The sequence below is a fragment of the Bos mutus genome, chromosome 15, assembly GCF_027580195.1.
Source record: "Bos mutus isolate GX-2022 chromosome 15, NWIPB_WYAK_1.1, whole genome shotgun sequence".
Classification (NCBI taxonomy): domain Eukaryota; kingdom Metazoa; phylum Chordata; class Mammalia; order Artiodactyla; family Bovidae; genus Bos; species Bos mutus.
Window position 1 is genome coordinate 26832209 of NC_091631.1, and position 19853 is coordinate 26852061.

At 36.3% G+C, this 19853-nt stretch overlaps 1 protein-coding gene across 4 annotated transcripts in view; it reads right to left on the reverse strand.

Moving 5' to 3' along the window:
- UVRAG (UV radiation resistance associated) overlaps positions 1 to 19853 on the reverse strand; it is a 332821-nt gene that overhangs the window by 124628 nt on the left and 188340 nt on the right. For all 4 annotated transcript variants that reach the window (XM_070383686.1, XM_005902497.2, XM_070383687.1 and 1 more), the window contains 4 exons: positions 15596 to 15680; positions 13749 to 13836; positions 12800 to 12860; positions 3413 to 3578 (listed from right to left, as the gene is read on the reverse strand). In XM_070383686.1, coding sequence (XP_070239787.1) covers positions 3413 to 3578; positions 12800 to 12860; positions 13749 to 13836; positions 15596 to 15680 — 400 coding nt within the window. The remainder of the gene's footprint in view (positions 1 to 3412; positions 3579 to 12799; positions 12861 to 13748; positions 13837 to 15595; positions 15681 to 19853) is intronic.

Here is a 19853-nt window from a genome sequence, read left to right on the forward strand (position 1 = left end):
TCAGAAATTAGCGTATTCAAAAGTATCCCCACACACTGTGGAATCAGAAGTTATGGTGGGAATGTAAGTGGGTATAGCCACTGGGCAAAGCAGTATGGAGATTCTTCAGAAAACCGAAACAGAATTGCTGTATGATTCAGCAATCCCACTCCTGAACATATATCCAGAGAAAAACATGGCTTGAAAAGATATATGCACTGCAATGCTCATCACATCACTGCTCACCATAGCCAAGATATAGATGCAACCTAAATATCCACTGACAGATGAACGGATAAAGAAAATATAGTACATATATACAACGGACTATTACTCAGCCATAAAAAAGAACAAAATAATGCCATTTGCAGCAACATGGATGGACATGAAGATTACTATACTAAGTGATGTTAGTCAGACAAAGACAAGTATCTTATGATATAGCTAATATGAAGAATCTTAAAGAATGAACTGTGGCGTTGGAGAAGACTCTTGAGAGTCCCTTGGACTGCAAGGAAGTACAACCAGTCCATCCTAAAGGAGATCCGTCCTGGGTGTTCATTGGAAGGACTGATGCTAAAACTGAAACTCCAATACTTTGGCCACCTCATGCGAAGAGCTGACTCATTGGAAAAGACTCTGATGCTGGGAGGGATTGGGGGCAGGAGGAGAAGGGGACGCCAGAGGATGAGATGGCTGGATGGCATCACTAACTTGATGGACATAAGTCTGAGTGAACTCCAGGAGTTGGTGATGGACAGGGAGGCCTGGTGTGCTGCGATTCATGGGGTTGCAAAGAGTCAGACAGGGCTGAGTGACTGAACTGAACTGAACTGAACTGAACTGAAAGAATGATACAAATGAACTTATTTACAAAACAGAAACAGACTCACAGAGAGTAGACTTATGGTTACCAGGGGTGAAGGGTCAGGGGAGGGACAGATTAGGAGTTTGAGAATGACATGTATACACGGCTATTTTTAAAACAGATAACCAACAAGGACCTACTGTATTCTGTAGGTATATCTGTTCAGTATTCTGTAATAACCTAAATAGAAAAAGAAGAGATACATGTATATGTTTAACTGAATCACTTTGCTGTGCACATGAAACTAACACACTATTGCTAACCAACACTCCAATACAAAATAAAAACTAAATAATTAAATAAAAAATTGTAAAATACAAAGGACGTTGTATACATGCTCAGAACAGAATGCATGTTCAGAAAAGACCTGAGAAGACCCTAGGCTTTCACCTCTGGCTAACCCGCTTACTGTAAGAAGTGAAAGCTAAGGCCTTCTGGTTGAAATGAAAGGACACTACACAGTTCCTGAACAAAGAAACGAAGGTCTCCAGGGAAGATAACTACACAGGTAAACTAAAAAGACAGCAGTGTGGGCACACAGTGCATCAAGATGTCATCAGTGACAGTAAGAGCCTGAAGGTGGGGAGACAGGCATAGAGGAGCAGAGTCTGTACATACTAATGAAGCTAAGTGGCTAGTATTTCAAAGTAGACTGTTATAGAATGTTAACTATAATCCCAGAGTCACCAATAAGAAAATATCTTAAATACACTGAAAAAGAAATGAGATGGGAATCAAAATGGTACACTACAAAAAATCAATTAAGAAAAAAAAAGGCAGTAATGGAGGAAAATGAGGCACAAAAAAAGGTCTAAGAAATATGGTGGGGAGGGGGAATGGCAGAAGGAAGTCCTTTTATACCACAAATTATGTTAAATAGAAGTAAATGAAACTTTCCAATCAAAAGGCAAAGATCCGCAGAAAGGAGTTAAAATAAAATGATCCACTATATACTGCCTATGAGACTCATTTTAGATCCAAAGACACAAATAGGTTCAAAGTGAAAAGATGGGAAAGATATTCCCAAATACAGTAACCAAAAGAGAGCTGAGAGGTCATGCTAATATCAGGCAAAATAGTTTTTAGGTCAAACTTGTTTCAAGAGGCAAAAAAGTTCATTATATAATGATAAAAGGGTCAGTTCATCAAGAAATAGTATCTCAAAACATATGCACCAAATGACAGAGCCCCCAAATAAAAGAAGCAAACATTGACAGAACTGAAGGAGAAATAGTCCTACAGTAATATAGTTGGAGAGTTTAACACTCCATTTTCAATAATGGACAGCATATCTAGACAGAACATCAGTAAGGACATCTAAGACTTGACAACACTATAAATGAACTAAACCTAACATATATGTAGAACATTACATCTAACAACAGAAGATATTTTCTTCTCAAATGCATGTGCAACATTCTCTAGGACAGACCATATATTAGGCAACAAAACAAGTCTTAATAAATTTAAACATACTGAACTCATACAAACTATCTATTTCTCCATTACAATGGAATTAGAGTTCAATAACAGAAGGAAAACTAGAAAATTCACAAATGTGAAAACTAAACCCTTTTAAAACAACCAATGGGTTAACTGAAGAAATCACATGGGGAATTAGAAAATACTTTGAGATGAATGAAAATAAAAATGTAACATGCCACAATTTATTATGGAAGTAGAAGTTTAAAGATATAAAACACTGACACTAAAAAAGAAAGCTCTCATATCAGTAACCTAACTTTACATCTAAGTAACAGAAAATGAAACCCAAAGCTAGCAGAATGAAGGAAATAATAAAGATTAGAGTGGAGATAAAAGAGAATACAAAAATAATAAAATCAACAAAATAAAAAGTGAGTTCTTTGAAAAGATCCATCAATTCTTCTTATTCTAGGTAAGTTTTCTACGTCAATAAGAAAATAAAAAAGACACAAACAGCTAAAATCATAAATGAAAATAGACATCATTAAAGAGCTTACAGAAATGAAAAGGATTATATAATAATACTATGAACTACTATCACCAACAAATTCATAACCTAGATGAAATGGTATTGTTCTTAGAAACACACAAATTACCTAAACTGTCAAGAATATATAAAAAATATGAACAGACCTATAATTGAATCACTAATCAAAAACCTCCCAACAAAGAAAAGTACAAAATCACATGGCTCCACTGGTAAATTCTAACAAACATTTAAAAGAAAAATTAACAGCAAACCTCAAACTCTTCCAAGAAAGAAGAAGAGAGGGAATACTTCATAATGCTTTCTGTAAGGCCACTATTGCATGCATGTCGCTCAGCTGTGTCCAACTCTTTGCAACCTGTGGACTATAGCCCCCAGGCTCCTGTCTATGGGATTATAGGCAGAGTCAGACACAACTGAAGTGACTTAGCAGCAGCAGCAGCAATTCTGCCTACATTTTATTTAAAAGAAATGGAGCACTACACAAAGGATATACAAAAATTACCACAATCTAGGTCACCTTTTATATTGTTAATACACCCGATGCTTCATACTGGCCCAATGTTAAAAGTATATTGTAAAAGGATACTTACTCTCTCTCCTTTTCAGTCAGCTTGTCATTAATATTATCTTTGATTGTTGATCTAGACCCCTTATGAATTACAGGATATCTGAGGGGCACTTGTAGGAAAAAGGAGATCATGGATACCAAATGTGCAGTATAACCAAGGGCAACAGCAATGCTCCCATCATCTTTTGCTGTTAATTCAAAAACAGAGAAACAGAAAACAGCAATTTACTCCATAAATGAAGCCATGAGATCATAACGAATCAATTTCAAGAGAGATTTTATAAGAAATAATTGATAAAATATTATTCATCTATATAAATTATGGTTTTACACACATCTAAATATATTAATAAGATTTGAAATTTCATCTACTATATTTAAAACTATTTCCCAATAATTAATGTGGTGAGATTAACATTTGATATATAATCTTAAGAGTTCTTCGTACAGTCAAGTCTTCATTACTTTCTTTCCCAGCATCTTTAATGCCAAAAATAATACTTGAGTCTATTATACAATGTGAAAATTAGTTTCCGAGATTTAAACATTGCATACTATATAAACATCATACATTTTATTCATTAACGTCTTTACTAAGCAAAATAGTCGTACTGTAACACTATTGTACAACACTATTAATTCTAAGGTGAAGTGAAATAGCATAGCACATCCTTACAGGGTACATTCTCAATATTCAAAAAGAGAGCATTGTTTAAATAAGTCAGTGATGTTTGAGATAGGATAGTGAAAAAAAGTGTTTTAAATTGTAAAAGGTAAAAAAACCAGACTGTTCATATATTAATACGTCCTACTGATGCAATTTCGGTGGAAGTAAGTGTTGGAAAAAGAATACATGTATCCTACAGTACATATCTTATAAGAAGTCACAGATTTTTTAACTCAACATCTAGATTTCTGCTACTGCCTATGAAGTGATAATCATTCAAGTATTCAGAACTGAGAATAATACAATAAGAAGTTTTAAGCTTGCCCCAAGGGAGAAAAAAAAGTAACTACTTGGTATATGATATTCTTAAAATACTTTAAAAAGTTCTCTCTTTGTCTCTCTCTCTCTCTCACACACACACACAGATTTAACACATATCTGGAATACTTCTGGCTACAGAAAGGCTAAAATGATTGAGATGACCTTGGCTTGAGTATTTCCTGATTTCTAAAAGTAACTTTAACTTCAATTGTTAGTAATATTTCCCACATTCTTCTTTTATATTTATTTTTTTCTTCTTTTATATTTAAACCTGGTTATCTAAGCACTATCTTCTTACTGTATAGGAAAGCCACTATTGCCATATACCACTCAGTACATTCTCCACACTTGACTACCAAAACAGATTCTTTGATCATACTGTAAAAATAGGTAACTTTTATTGTACACTTTTGTTTCTTCCTGCCAGGAATTGACCATGGTGCTCTATTTCTGGCAGTCACTCATTCGTCAAAAATTAATAAACTGGGCATGTTTTATATGCTATTTCATTCAATTTACAGATGAATAAATAAGGTTCAAGAAGTTAAGGAACCAGTTCAAACTAATACAGTGAGTATAGCAGTTGACCTGACACCAAGGCCTTTGTCTTTAAGCACTCTACCATACTGTTGCAGAACGTTACTGTGGAATACATAACAATTTTTCTAACTTGGGAGTCTAGAAGCATATGACACATGTTTATTATTTTAGTTTCTTCACTCTTTTCTAATAAGAGCAAAAAACACATGAAAAGTCTGTGAATCTTTGGTGACATGTTCTCTCAAATCAAATTGATGAAAAAAAAAATCAAACAGCATTCCTTTCAACTGACTATTGGACATGCCTAAATATTTTTAGAGACCATGTGCTCCTAGTTCAGTCCCACTCAAGTACCTTGAGTACTACAATACTTTACTTCTGTTGAAATATGCATATCAGACTACCATAGAGACTAAAATTATATTATACTGTAAATTCATCACAATATAATTTAATCATCATATAATATCAGAGCTGGGAGAAGCCTTAGAAATCACTGAATCTGATGCTACTAATTTAGAAATGAGAAAAATAAGATTCAAGTGGTATAAGTGAGTTAGTTAAAGCCATATAAGTAAAAACTATGAATGCGGGAGTAAGAGAATTGTATCTACACCCCAGCCCATTCAAGTATCTATCCCTGGAATCACAGCTGGGACAAAGAGTTCCATGAAAGAGGCTGCTGAATCCCACCTCCTGTTTTCTTTAAGAATAGGGCTTATTAAATTGAAAATATTCCTATTAGTACAAGGACTTGGTCTTTAAGAATCCTCTTTTGAAGGGAGACAAAAAGAAGAAGAAAAAGAAAACTTTCAGTAAGTAATGAAGAATAAAACTACATTAAGTTTGGATTTTTCTTTGTGTACTTTGGGATTCCCAGGAGGTGCAGTGGTAAAGAATCTGTCTGGCAAGCAGGAGAGGCAGGTTCGATCCCTGCATCAGGATCAATTCCCTAGAATGGAAAATGGCAACCTGCTTCAGTATTCTTGCCTGGAAAATTCCATGGAAAGAGGAGCCTGGTGGGCGAGAGTCCATGGGGTTGCAGAGTCGAACACGATTGAGTGACTGAGCACCCACACACATGTGTGCTTTATACTAAGCTTCTACTTTTCTATGTGATCTACAGAAAAGGATTTGAAAACTTCCAAAAATCAGAGGGCCTCAGCCTGCCAAACAGGTCAAATGCAAACTATGAATGTTTTAAAAAACCTAACCAATATTAAACACTCAAGCATCTCCATTTTTCCATATTACTAAAAGGGTAATACTAAAGCATTACATTTGTCTATTTCAAGGACTACATCTACATATCTAGTAAAAGAACAGAAATTGGTCTTCTAACATTACCTCCTTTCAATAATTTTGCTTAAATTAAACATAAAAGGGCATCTCTAAAAGAATCCTGTATACATACAGCAAAAACCAAAGAGAAATAGCAAAAACTGAAAACTGGGTAATACTGGAAACCAGCTTTGATTCTGGTTATTCACACTCACCATTATTTCTACCACAAGACTCCCCCCACTCACCCATTAAAAACCCTAGGTTGCTTCCCATTCCAGGCCATAGTGCTTAGTCACAGCCTCACAGTTAAACACCATGGTGCTGGATTTCCAATATTGAAGCTTTATATTAAAAAGCATTTTAGAAGGACCACGGGTGAGGCATTACAGGGCCCAAGGGTACTCCAATACCCTCGAAAGGAAAACCACCTCCTGGTAGGGAAGTCACTTTCATCACCCCAAGACCACTGACTCTCCAGTGGGAAAACGTGAGCTCATGTGGTTAATTATGGCTATTGCTGGCCACGAAACCTCAGATGTCACATTCTGTTGCCAATCACTTTAGCTAAAAAAACTGAAAGGTTTAAGGTTTCCAGCATTCCAAGATCTAAAAGACTTTTTACCTGCCAAAGCCAAAACCTGGCTCTCAGGGGTGTGCTTTTCCAGGAACCATTAATGACGTCCCTAACACCTGATGCAGAGCAGAGGCTTGTGTTCCTTATGCTGCTCTGTGGGTTAAAGAGGTCACAGATGACAGGCTTGTTGGAGAAAAGAAGCTAGAGGGGGAATGGGAGGGTTCAGGGAAGAACAGGAATAAGCTGTTAAGACTCAGATAAAGGAAAAAAGCCCTGATTAAAATAATGTTTTAAGGGGCTCACAAACAAAACAAAATTCTGCAGTTTCCTCACAATAAGTATTTCCTATTTGTTTTTTTAACTGTAGGTAGCTACATTTACTTGGGGCTGTAGTAATTTTTGTGATAATAAATCTTTTATATAATTTTTTTTTTAAGCTGAAAAGACTTAGACATGCATTTATTTTGGTTAATTAAGATAATAATGCGGATCTGATTCACATTACATTACAGATCTTCCTCAGTTTACAATGGGTTTACATCCCGATAAATTCATTTCAAGTTGAAAATCTTGTAGGCTGAAAATTTTAAATGTTTTAAAATGGATTTAAAATATCTAACCTAGTCTTGCCTAGTCTGTTTTAAGCATGCTCAGAACAATTACATTAGCCTCTTTTATGTAATTTTTATGATAATAGATTCCACAAACTCACAATGGCCATGACAACATTATAAATTAATTTCAATGTCTCTTTGACTTACAAGTTGGACAAACTATTAATATTCAAATGCATCCAAGTACAATAAGTGATCTAAAAGCTCTTACCATCCTGCCTTCCCAATCACTGAGGCAGTTGATTTGGTAAGGAACCAAGCACCCACTGATCCAGACAGGACAAAATATTTAAGACTCTAATCATTGCCACAGCATCTATGGAATCATTCCACGTTCTCAATGAGACAGTGTTTGACATATGGACTCTCCTTTCCAAGAAATCATGCCTGCATAAAGGGATACAGACACAGAAGGAAATCTGGGTCTCATTACCACAAAAGGCTCTTGTGTTATAGATTACTTAAAAACACACACAAACAGTTTTTTTCTTTTTTTAGATGAGAAATGTCCCAGTCAATGGAACTCAAGTGAACACCCTTCACAGGACAACTTTCCCCACTTGTGTCCAGGTCTCTCTGCCATATTCTAACAGAAACTTACCCAGTTAGAAAGAAGAACACAACAAATGTTGGGCCACTATGCAGGAGTTTTCCAAACAGTATCAAGCCATGCAATGTAAAGTCTATCCCAGCAAAGTTTCATGAATATAACAGAATACCAGTTTAGACTTCCATCACTAGAGTCTTACTAAGCATGCAGCTGCTACAGAACACTAAAAACTTGTTAGATGTCTGGAAGAGGTTATTATTCAAAACAAGGAGGAAAACTGCATCATGACAGGAGTAATACGGGCCTTAAAATCAGGCCAACCAGGGATGACTTTAGTTCTGCCACTGGCTAGTATGAGTCTTTGGAAAAATTAACTAATCTCGCTGAGCCTCAATTTTCTTGTCTTTAGAAAAAAACAACAACAAAAAAAGAGCTGAGTATAATTCTTTCCCTCACAGAAGGAACCGATTCTCACAGTGGTGGGAATTAAGTAAACAAGACAGCACCATGTATGATGCTCCATGTTGCATATTTCTACTCACTGAATCTAAAATTTCCCATCCTTCTTTCAACAAGGTAATACTATTTTATCTTTAAAAATACCTCAGGTATCATCTTCTCTGTAAGACTTTCCTGATTTCCTCCTGGTAGATCTGATTATTCCCACTTCTTTAAGTCCCACATACCTGGTATAAACTTCTAAGTGCCTGACACAGAGTACAAATTCAAGAGATATTTATTGATTGGCTTGATTACAAGTTAGCCTCAAGTGGACTGAAGTTTCACTGAGGTAGGATCAGTGCCTCGGTCGCCTCTGCATACCCCAGCACCTGGCACCATAAATGACACACAAGGCACTCGATAATTCCAAAGTACGTGGAAGTACCTTGCAGAATGCGAACGTGAGGTCTCAAAGTCCAATACTGCCATGTGTGCTTCTAAAACCAATTCCTACAAGTTACGGTAAATAAACAGGGCCTTAGAGGAGAATTAAACATTGACTTCATTTTTTTAGCAGTAAAAACTGCACTAAAACTAAAAGATAAACTAATTTTTTTAGGGGAAGAAGGAATGTATTCAGCTTGGATGAATAGAGAACAAAAGCTGGGAAAAATTAGGAAATAAATTAACTCCAGAAAACAAAAATAGAATCAAGAAACATCCCAGAATGAATTGAGGTGATACTCTAATACCAGTAGTATCCCTGCTTCTCTTGTTGCTACTGCTGCTAAGTCACTTCAGTCGTGTCCGACTCGGTGCGACCCCATAGAGGGCAGCCCACCAGGCTCCGATGTTCCTGGGATTCTCCAGGCAAGAACACTGGAGTGGGTTGCCATTTCCTTCTCCAATAGATGAAAGTGAAAAGTGAAAGTGAAGTCAGTCATGTCCGACTCTTAGTGACCCCATGGACTGCAGCCCACCAGGCTCCTCCGTTCATGGGATTTTCCAGGCAAGAGTACCAGAGTGGTGTGCCATTGCCTTCTCCGGCTTCTCCTGTTGCCACCTCTCAAATCATTCTATATGTAGCAGCCAGAGTGACTTTTAAAAAACATCAATTCATATCATCCCCCTTCTTGAAGCTCTTCAGGGTTTCCCACTCCACTGAGAATAAAATAGGAACTCCTTTCAGTGGCCTCAAGACCCTGGCTGACTCTCCTACATCTACTGATGGAATTCTTCTCTTTTCTCACCCTGCCCCAGCCACACAGGTTTGCCCTGGTCTGTCCTTCCTTCCTCTCTCTGGCAACTAATTCCAATTACATTTATTGACTGCCTTATATAGGAAAAGCTCTTTCAAATGCTATCTCATTCAATCATCACAATGAACTGAAGATGTAAATATTACCTCATTTTACAGGTGAAGAAATTCAGTTCAGTTCAGTTCAGTCACTCAGTCGTGTCTGACTCTTTGCAACCCCATGAACTGCAGCGTGCCAGGCCTCCCTGTCCTCACCAACTCCCTGAGCCTACCCAAACTCATGTCCATTGAGTTTGTGATGCCATCCAACCATCTCGTCCTCTGTCATCCCCTTCTCCTCCTGTCCAATCTTTCCCAGCATCAGGGTCTTTTCAAATGAGTCAGCTCTTCGCATTAGGTGGCCAAAGTATTGGAGTTTCAGCTTCAACATCAGTCCTTCCAATGAACACCCAGGACTGATCTCATTTAGGATGGACTGGTTGGATCTCCTTGCAGTCCAAGGGACTCTCAAGAGTCTTCTCCAACACCACAATTCAAAAGCATCAATTCTTCCATGCTCAGCTTTCTTTATAGTCCAACTCTCACATCCATACATGACTTAAGCTGTGAGAAATTACATGATTTTCCCAGAATACACGTACCTTCTCCCATGCCCCTTACCCTGAATTTTTTCAGATATATCAAGCTGATTCCTCAGAATCTTCAATCATGATGCCCCCCTCTTCTAGGAATTCTCCCCCAGCTGTAGTAGGTGAAGTGAAAGTCAATCAGTCGTGTATAACTCTTTGCAACCCTATAGACTATATAGTCCATGGAATTCTCCAGGCCAGAATACTGGAGTGGGTAGGCATTCCCTTCTCCAGGGGATCTTCCCAACCCAGGGATTGAACCCAGGTCACCCGCATGGCAGGCGGATTCTTTACCAGCTGAGCCACCAGGGAAGCCTGGTTCCTTTCAGCCTTCAGATTTTCTGTTAAACATTTCTCCTCAGAGAGGTCTTCTCTGATTACTTTATCTACAGTAGGTTTCCCTATTCTCTAAGATAGCATACTCTTTTATTAAATACTTGTTAAATACTTCTTTTCTTATTTATTGCCTTTATTTTTTACCTCCTTTAAGAGCGTGTACGCTCTATGAAAGAAGAGAATATATTTGCTTTTTCCATCATCATATCCTCAAAGCAGCACATGCCTGGCATTTAGGTGCTCAGTTGATATTTTTTTCAAAGAAAGAATATTCTGTATTCCTACAACCTGGCCCAGGGCTCAAGGTACTTATTAGGTTTATTAAATAAATGAATGAAAGAATGGGGAAAAAGATGTATCAAGAACTTCAAGACACCATGACCTAAAATTAACACCAAAGCACATGTGTATGACTTACAGAGATGAATGGGAACACTGTACAATGGAAAACAGACAAATCCCAGCAAGATCATTACCTAGTTTTGTGGTCTTGAGCAAGTCACTAAATAGCTCATTAACACATTATACCACCTTTCTTACTGGGTTATTTTGTTTTTGGGAGGATTAAAGATAAGGCAAAATGTCTTGCTCTTAAATAAAATCTTAACAATCATGTAAAGTACGTAGTACATGAACTACTGTGTTCATACTATCAATTAGAAGATCAACTCAAAGCTTAGATGATGAATTGGTCCAAAATACATGGTTTCTAGAAAGGGAACCAGGACTCAAATACAGGTCTTCCCATTCCTGTTTTAATCATTAAAAAAAAAATTTTTTTTTTAATTGCAGTATAGTTTAATGGTAGCTCAGTCGGTAAAGAATCTGCTGCAGTGCAGGAGACTTGGGCTGGATCCCTGGGTCGGAAAGATACCCTGCAGAAGGAAATGGCAAACCATTCCAGTATTCCTGCCTGAAAAATCCCATGCCCAGAGAAGCCTGGTGGGCTACAGTCCCTGGGGTTGCAAAAGTCGGCCACAATTTAGCAACTAAACCACCTCAATAGTTGAATTTACAACACTGTATTAATTTCTGCTGTACAGCAAAGTGACTCAGTTATATATATATAACTATACACACACACACACACACATTCTTTTTTGTATTCTTTTCCATTATCGTTTATCAAAGGATATTGAATATGGTTCTCTTTCCTATACAGTGGGACCTTGTTGTTTCTATATGTATCAGTTTGCATCTATTAATCCCAAACTCCAGCTCCTACCTTCTACCATCCCTTCCCTCGTGGCAACCACTAGCCTATTCTCTATGTCCCTGATTCTAGTTTTGTTTCTTAGCCACGTTCATTTATAACACTTTTTACATTATGTCCCAACTACTTGTTGTAAAGGACAAAAAAGTAATACACTAAAGCAGTCTTAAATGTTAAAGGATCACAAATAACAGATTCTTTACAGGGAAATGGAAGAAAGTCCCAATAAGCACTAGTAATGCTCTATTCTGGAATAACCTGTTCCCAAATAGATTAATGTGCTAGCTTTGGGTATAATCTATATAACTTTTTAGTAGTCCTCAAAGCATTGTTTACATTAGGAGAAAAGAACCCACTCTGCTAACAATAAAAGTCATCTTTCTACCCAAATGTCAAATAAGTTCTTTTCTCTGGCATACTGGTAAAGAGATTAGGAAAAATATTTTAAAATATAGCTATTACTGTGAATGTTATTTGTAACATCTTTAATGTAAATTTCTTTTAATTAAAGGACAGAGATGACAGTATAACAAGTTTAACCTATGGGAGTGGGAATGTCACAAAATTTAATTTTCAAATACATTTTATGTCAGCAGAAATATAACTTTATAAACAGAGCAGACTAAGGTTTACAGCTTTGCTCCCAACACAATTTTTTCATGAAAAATCAAACCAAAAGGACAGGAATATTATTAGCATTCTTGAGAAGCCTACTGTCTGATTTTCTTAAACCCCATTCAAAAACTATTTTAACTTTCAAATAGAAAGCTCAACAATTTTCCCCCCATGATTAGACCAAATATCCTCTTAAGTCTTCCATTGGGGAAACTGATGCTATATACTTACAATTGGGAAGGGACAGAAGGTTCCAAAACTTTTCTGGAAGAAGGGACAGGCAACCAACATTTCAAGATATCTCTTTTTCCTTGCAACACACCCATATTTTATACCAAATCTTTAGAAGGAAAAAGAAATAAAATACCTTGGAAGTCTTCAGAGTTCGGCAACTTGACACCACATACAAAGTAATCTTTATGCTCATTCTGCGAATATAACCAAAGAATGAAATGAATTTTATGTATAAACAAAGAAGCTCTAAATCTAAAAAATTTAGGTGTTAATTCAAAGATAATACTGTCAGATATAAAATATTACCCTAATTGTTAAAGCTGAATACATAATGATTTATTATATTATTATCTGTATCTTGATATATACTCTAAATTTTCTATATAATACATTTAAAAACATATCTAACAAAAAGTCATGTAAATTTTTAACCATAAAGCTAACTATTCTTTGACCAATTCAAAGCTATAAATGAGAATTTTTAAGTAGAATTAACAAGTCTGTGAGTAATCTAAAACCCTATTAGCTTTCCTCTCAGAGAATTAGTCTTTTAAGTCCCTTTGCATTAGAAAGAAAATAAAATCACCAAATTTAGCAGATTTAATTCTCTAAAAAAGAATCCTAATAATTTACATTTGTACTTACTCTAAGAAACCAAATACAGAAACTTAACATCTTGACAGCTACCACAGGGGTATCTTAAGTAATACTAATAAAGATAAATTAATTAGTAGTTATATATTTAAAGCAATGTGTATGTATCTGCATGCATGTCTCAGATAAGGTAGAAGATGATAATGTGGTTGAGAGAAAAAGTCCTAAAGCAACCAGAAATAATTTGGCATTCTTTCAGGTGAAGATGAGTTCACTCCACCACTAAATAGACAGAAAAAAATAAACAAACTAGTGAAACCTAATGCCAACTAATTCTAAATCTACTTTTTAAATAAATATTAGCTTCTGAATGAATAACAACAGAGCATATGATTAAGACTAGAGCAATGGTGTTTGCTTTGAGAGGAAATTTCAAATAGAAATCTCTTAAAAAAAATTTTTTTCCCCCCAGAAAATCTGAAACTTACCAAATCAATAGGGTAAATGTAGGAAAGCTCAGATAGTAACTGCCTGCAACGAATTGTCAACTGAGCATTAGTCTTCAGAAAGAGTTCTCTAATGAGGAAAGAAAAAAGCACATTTGTTAAAAAACAAAAAACAAACAGGTTTCCTTGCTTTCTAACAGTTATTTCCAACTAACTGACACAGAGAAAAATTAAATGATCTGCACTGGGCCACAGAAATTCAGAAGCAGAGGCAAGAATAACAGCTAACATGAGTCCTGACCTATCTCTATATACCATCAATCACCCTAACTATATAAGGAGGCCTATTGTATGTATCCAGCACCATGAAAAGAGATGTAAAATGTACAAATAATCACTGACTGGACACCTACTACTGTATGCCAGGAGCTTTACAAATGGCTTTAATTATCATATCAATGACAACTTATTCGGTTGATATTACTATACCCATTTTACAAACAAGAAAACAAGATTTAGAGAGGCTCAGTAAACTGACCAAAATCTCATTTAAACTGAGGCCAATTTGCAGGAAATACCCATATGGTGTTTCCTCAAAACAGCATTCTACTTTCATTTACAACTACAGATGTTACAACTACCTCAAAAAATAACCTGCTGTCATATTACAAAAGTAAAAGAATAAAAAGGACAAAGCCAAAAGGTGTGGCATGAGACGATGCCGCTTTTCCCTTACACTATTTAAGAAACATGACTAACAGCTAAATTACCCATAGCGCATATTACCTGCTCAACTGTGTCCACAATTAAAAAGGAGGTAATTTAGGAAATGCAGCAGGTTAGAGTGGAACATAAAGCAGTGCAATGCAAAGAGCGCTGAAGACTTAAAGGCATCTAGTTCTGCTTTCCTAGTGAACCAGACAAAAAGTAACCTCCACAGTTTTGCCTCCCTATCTGCAAATTGAGAGGATTAGATTAGATGATCTCCAAGGTTCTTTCCAGGTTTCTTAATTGCTAAAATTTCTTAAACAAAAATGCACAATGGGATGACTTTCCAGTAAAAGTGAGTGAAGATGAGAAGAAGATCAGAGGTGGCAACAAGTTAAGCATATGCTGCAAAAAATAAAGGGAAAACTATTAGCATTTGTTAAATGACTGTCATGGAGCAACTGAAATCAGCTACAGTTCTAAGTGCATGTGCAGTCGGTCGTGTCTGACTGCTTGTGACCCCACGGACTGTAGCCCATCAGGCTCCCCTGTCCATGGAATTCTCCAGGCAAGAATACTGGAGTGGGTTGCCATTTCCTCCTCCAGGGGATCTTTCTGACTCAGGGATCGAACCCGCACCTCCTGCATTGCAGGCAGATTCTTTACCCCTGAGCCACTGGGGACCATTTTATATTTGACAGTGAAGGAAAATAATCACAACTTGTTCTTAAGAAAAGAAAAAAATAATGGTAAAATAGTATTTTAGGAGAAGTCTGCTAGCAACATGGAGAATGAACTGGACAGCTGGAGAGACTTATGTTAGAGAATCTGAGAACTGCTGAGGTAAGGCAAGTGAGCTAAAGACTGAAGAAATTACTAAAGAAAAACTGTAAGCTGCACTAAATGTCGAAGACTGGAAGAGGAGGAGATTCAAACATGAAGTCATGGTACTGACGCCCTGCAATCTAGAAGAACAGCGTTCAGGCTTCCGATTCCGACTACGTACTAGGCGCCCTCATAACTGCCTCTAGCACAGTGCCGACACAATAGGGGCTGAATAAATGAAAGTGGCACTGAGCGTAGTAACTGGCAAAAACACTGGCAGCTTAAAAAACACTCCGTTTCTAAATCCTCTCCTCAAACTCAACACTCCTAACAACCATTCTCAGTGTTCCGCTTACCTTTTCGCGGTACACTCCTTTCTCAACTCATTTAGGGATTCCTTTTGGAGTTGAAGCTTGAGGTGCTCAGCTGAAAATGTACTTCCTAGAGAGAGATGAAAGGAGACAATTCCAGATGTAACACTGCAGACAGGACTGCCCAGTCACAACCAAACAGGCAGAGCCCAGTCCCCCAACTGTGAGAGGAAAATAAAAAGAGTAAAAGGTAAAATGAGGACAGAGGACTTTCGGGCGGATTAACCAGAGTAAAATTCCGATTGCTTCCATTTTTACACAGTCTCTAGCAGGAGTCAAATAGTAAGAGTTCAAGATTCCCTACCTACAGATTTCTGTGTTGCTGATCAAGAAACCCCAATGAGATGTTCAAAATTCAGACAACTTCACTAAAAAAATTAAAAACTGGCTATGAACTCTGGGTGTTAAGGATGATTTACTAAAAGTTAATCAACTGTAACAAATGTACCCCTCTAGTAGGGGAAGCTATGCACAGGTAGGGTTTGGGAGTATATGGGGAATCTGTACCTTCTGATCAATTTTGCTATGCACCTAAAACTGCTCTAAAAAATAAAGCTTATTTTTTCAAGTGGTTAATCTATTTTCAACCACAAATAATACAGAACATTGTTGAAAGTATAAAAAGTAACAGAGCAGGAAAAATTACCTGCATATCGACTACTATAGTATAGTAGTTCGTAAATTAAGTTTTTTTATGATGATTCATCTTATTCATATATATAAATAGCTTTAGTTACAATCATAGTGTGCAGGAAATATATATTCTGATTTTTCCAAATTATGTCTCAAGCATTTTTACATGTTGACAGATAGTCTGAGTTACAATGTTTAATGGCTTGTAAAATATAACTCAGTAGAAGTGAATTAAAAGAACAGTCTACATTTTAACTGATAGTCCAATACCTCAATTCCATTACAGGACATTTAATTTCCTCTAAGTATTTGCATGGCAATAATTAATATTTGTGTATATATGCCTAGTCTTTAGTGTTTATATTAACTTTGGGACCTCCATTTTCATTTATGTGATCATAAAATCCTTTTACATCTTCTTACTCTAAAAAATGATCCTGTCTCAGGCTCTTGATAACCAGGCCTGAAAATTCCAAAGGTCCTAAAGCACAGAAAAACAGTCTTAGATCCTTACATACTAAGTTCTAGATCTTTAAAAAGGAGTTCAGTTCCAAGAACCGTGATTAACAGGAAATGGTAGCCGTACATCTTCTGTACATCTCCTCTAGTGAGGAGCCAGAAGTAGATTAACTGATCAAAATATAGTTTGGACTTGAGCCCTAAAATCACCAACCTAAGTAATTTTATCAACATATGTCTAAGCACCCTGTTCTTCTCTCTCAACTGTATGTTAATGACCAGTAAGTTATTAACTCTGCTCCCCAGACAGAACTTAATCAAGAAATACTACTTATCTTCTTTAGCTCCAATATAATTCCTCCCCAGATTTCGCTCTCAACAATTTCAGAAGACAGTCGGATTGACAACTTCCACCCCTCACCTCATGTACTTTTTCCAGAAAGCACATGAATTCTCCACTACTATACAGATTTGCAATCTTATTTTTCATCCCAGATAAAAGGCTGCCTCAATTCTACTGAAATCACAAATAAGGCCAAGACAGATCTGGGTTTTGAAATGCAAATGTTACACACCCTCTTTAGCTTTGAAGGTCTTTAGAACATATTACATGACCAAAAGAAAACAAAACATTTGCAAAACAAAGAAAATAAAAATATACACTAGCCAGCTAACAGATGGGGTAAAAGGTTAACAATGGGTAAATCTGGGTGAAGAATACAGGTGTTCTCTGTACTCTTCTTATTCTTGCAGTTTTTCTTAAGTCCAAAATTATTTTCAAATAAAAAGAAGAATATATCCAAACCCAGAAAAAGGTCTCCTACAAGGCTTTTCCACAGGCTTTAAAAGAACTAAGGCTTTAATGCATATGGAATTTAGAAAGATGGTAACGATAACCCTGTATGCGAGACTGCAAAAGAGACACAGATGTATAGAACAGTCTTTTGGACTCTGTGGGAGAGGGCGAGGGTGGGGTGATTTGGGAGAATGGCATTGAAACATGTATATTATCATATGTGAAATGAATCACCAGTCCAGGTTCAATACATGATACAGGGTGCTCGGGGTTGGTGCACTGGATAACCCAGAGGGATGGGATGGGGAGGGAGGTGGGAGGGGGGTTCAGGATGGGGAACACATGTACACCCGTGGCGGATTCATGTCAATGTATGGCAAAACCAATATAATATTGTAATTAGCTTCCAATTAAAATAAATAAATTTATATTTTTAAAAAAAGAACTACAGCTTTAAAACGCAGAGGCACCATCTAAGGCACCATCTCTCCACATTTTTCTGTTAAAAGGTAATACACCTCTCATTGGTTACACAGTGTTCTCTGGAACAAAACTGAGACTGGTTTAGCTAGGCTCAGGTAGAGAAGAACCAAGTATCTCTAAATATTTGCATGGCAATGATTAATACTTATGCATAGTCTTTTGTGTTTATATTAACCTTGGAACCTCAGAAAAGTCAACCTAAGTTCCAAAGTCACTTCATAAGAAGTAGTAACAAAGAGGCAATGACGTGCTCAATCTCTTCACATGTTGTTCGGGTTATATATTACCAGCCTGAATACTACACAACTGGTGTTGTGTTCTCCCAAGGATATTACATATCTAGAAGCAATGATATCTATCTTTCAGACCACAGATATATCTTGCTTCTCATCTGATTTTCTCAAGATTCAGCATTGACTGGTATCTTTTGCTTGAATCATTCTTTACTACAATGGTTGTAAAATAATATTCAAATTCCAGTGCCCCCTCCATATTTATCAGTTAGCATTCAACATTCTTCTCTAAGCAAGAGGCCTTCCTTCTCCATTAGTTATCTATTATCAATATGGAACCATGAATTCTCTTTTATTTTTCAAAGATTTTGTATTTAATTATTTTGGTGCTCAAGTGGTACCAGATTTGATCAGGCATGCTCGAGTGCCCTTCTGATGTCGTGTGATCATGATATTCAAAACATTATTATCATTTTAATTGCTGTAGGATCTGTAGTGATATTCCCTCTCTCATTTGTTAATTCATGCTTTCTCTCTTTTTACTTGGTCAGTCTGGCTAGAGGCTTATCAATTATATTGATCTTTTCAAAGAACACCTTTTAGTTTCATTGACATTCTCTATTCTCTTGTTTTCAAGTTCACTGATTTCTGACCTTAATTATTTCCTTCCTTCTGCTTGATTTGGGTTTAATTTGCTCTTCTTTTCTAGTTAAGATGTAAGCTTAGGTTACTAAATGAAGGACTTTCTTTTCTACTATAAGTATCAAATGGTATAAATTTCCTCTAAGCTAGCATCCCTTTAGATGTTGACATATTTTCATTCAGACAAAAGTATTTTCCAATTTTCCTTGTTATTTCTGCTTTGACCCATGATATGTATATGTATGAAGATACACAATACTTTGCATTTTTTGATTATTTGTATTTATTTATGACACCAAATCTGGCCTAACTAAATATCCCATAAGTACTTGGGGAAAAAAAAAAGTATATTCTGCTTAATTAGGCCAAGTTAGTGGATTATATTGTTAATGTCTTTTATGCTCACTGCTTGTCTACTTGGTACATAAATTATTGAGAAATGAGTGTTATGCTTACCAACTACAACTGTGTATTTAGCTGTATCTCCTTTCAGTTTTTGCTTATATATATATAAGCTCTGTTGCTATATTCGTACATATTTAGAATTGCTTTATCTTTTCATGAACTAGTCTCTGCACCATAGTGTAATATCCCTCTTTATTCCAAGTAATATTCACTGTTCTGGAAGTCAACCTTGCCTGATATTAATAGAGTCACTTTCGCTTTCTTTTGGTTGGTACTGGCATAGTGTACTTTTTTATTCTTTTACTTTAACCTATTACTTTATATTAAAAATGTGCTTCTTGTAGATAGCATTTAGTTGGGTCTTTTTTATCCTTATAAAACCTCAATAATCTTAATTGTGGTATTTAGAACATGTACACTTAATATAATCACTGATATATTTAGGTTAAAAACAACCACTTTGTTAGCTGTTTTCTTGATGTGTTCCTTATTCTTTGTTTCTTTATCCCTCTTTTTAAATGCTTTTGGATTATTTTTTTATTCCCTCTTTCTTCATTATTGGCTTACTCTTACCTCCCCCTAAACTTTCTAG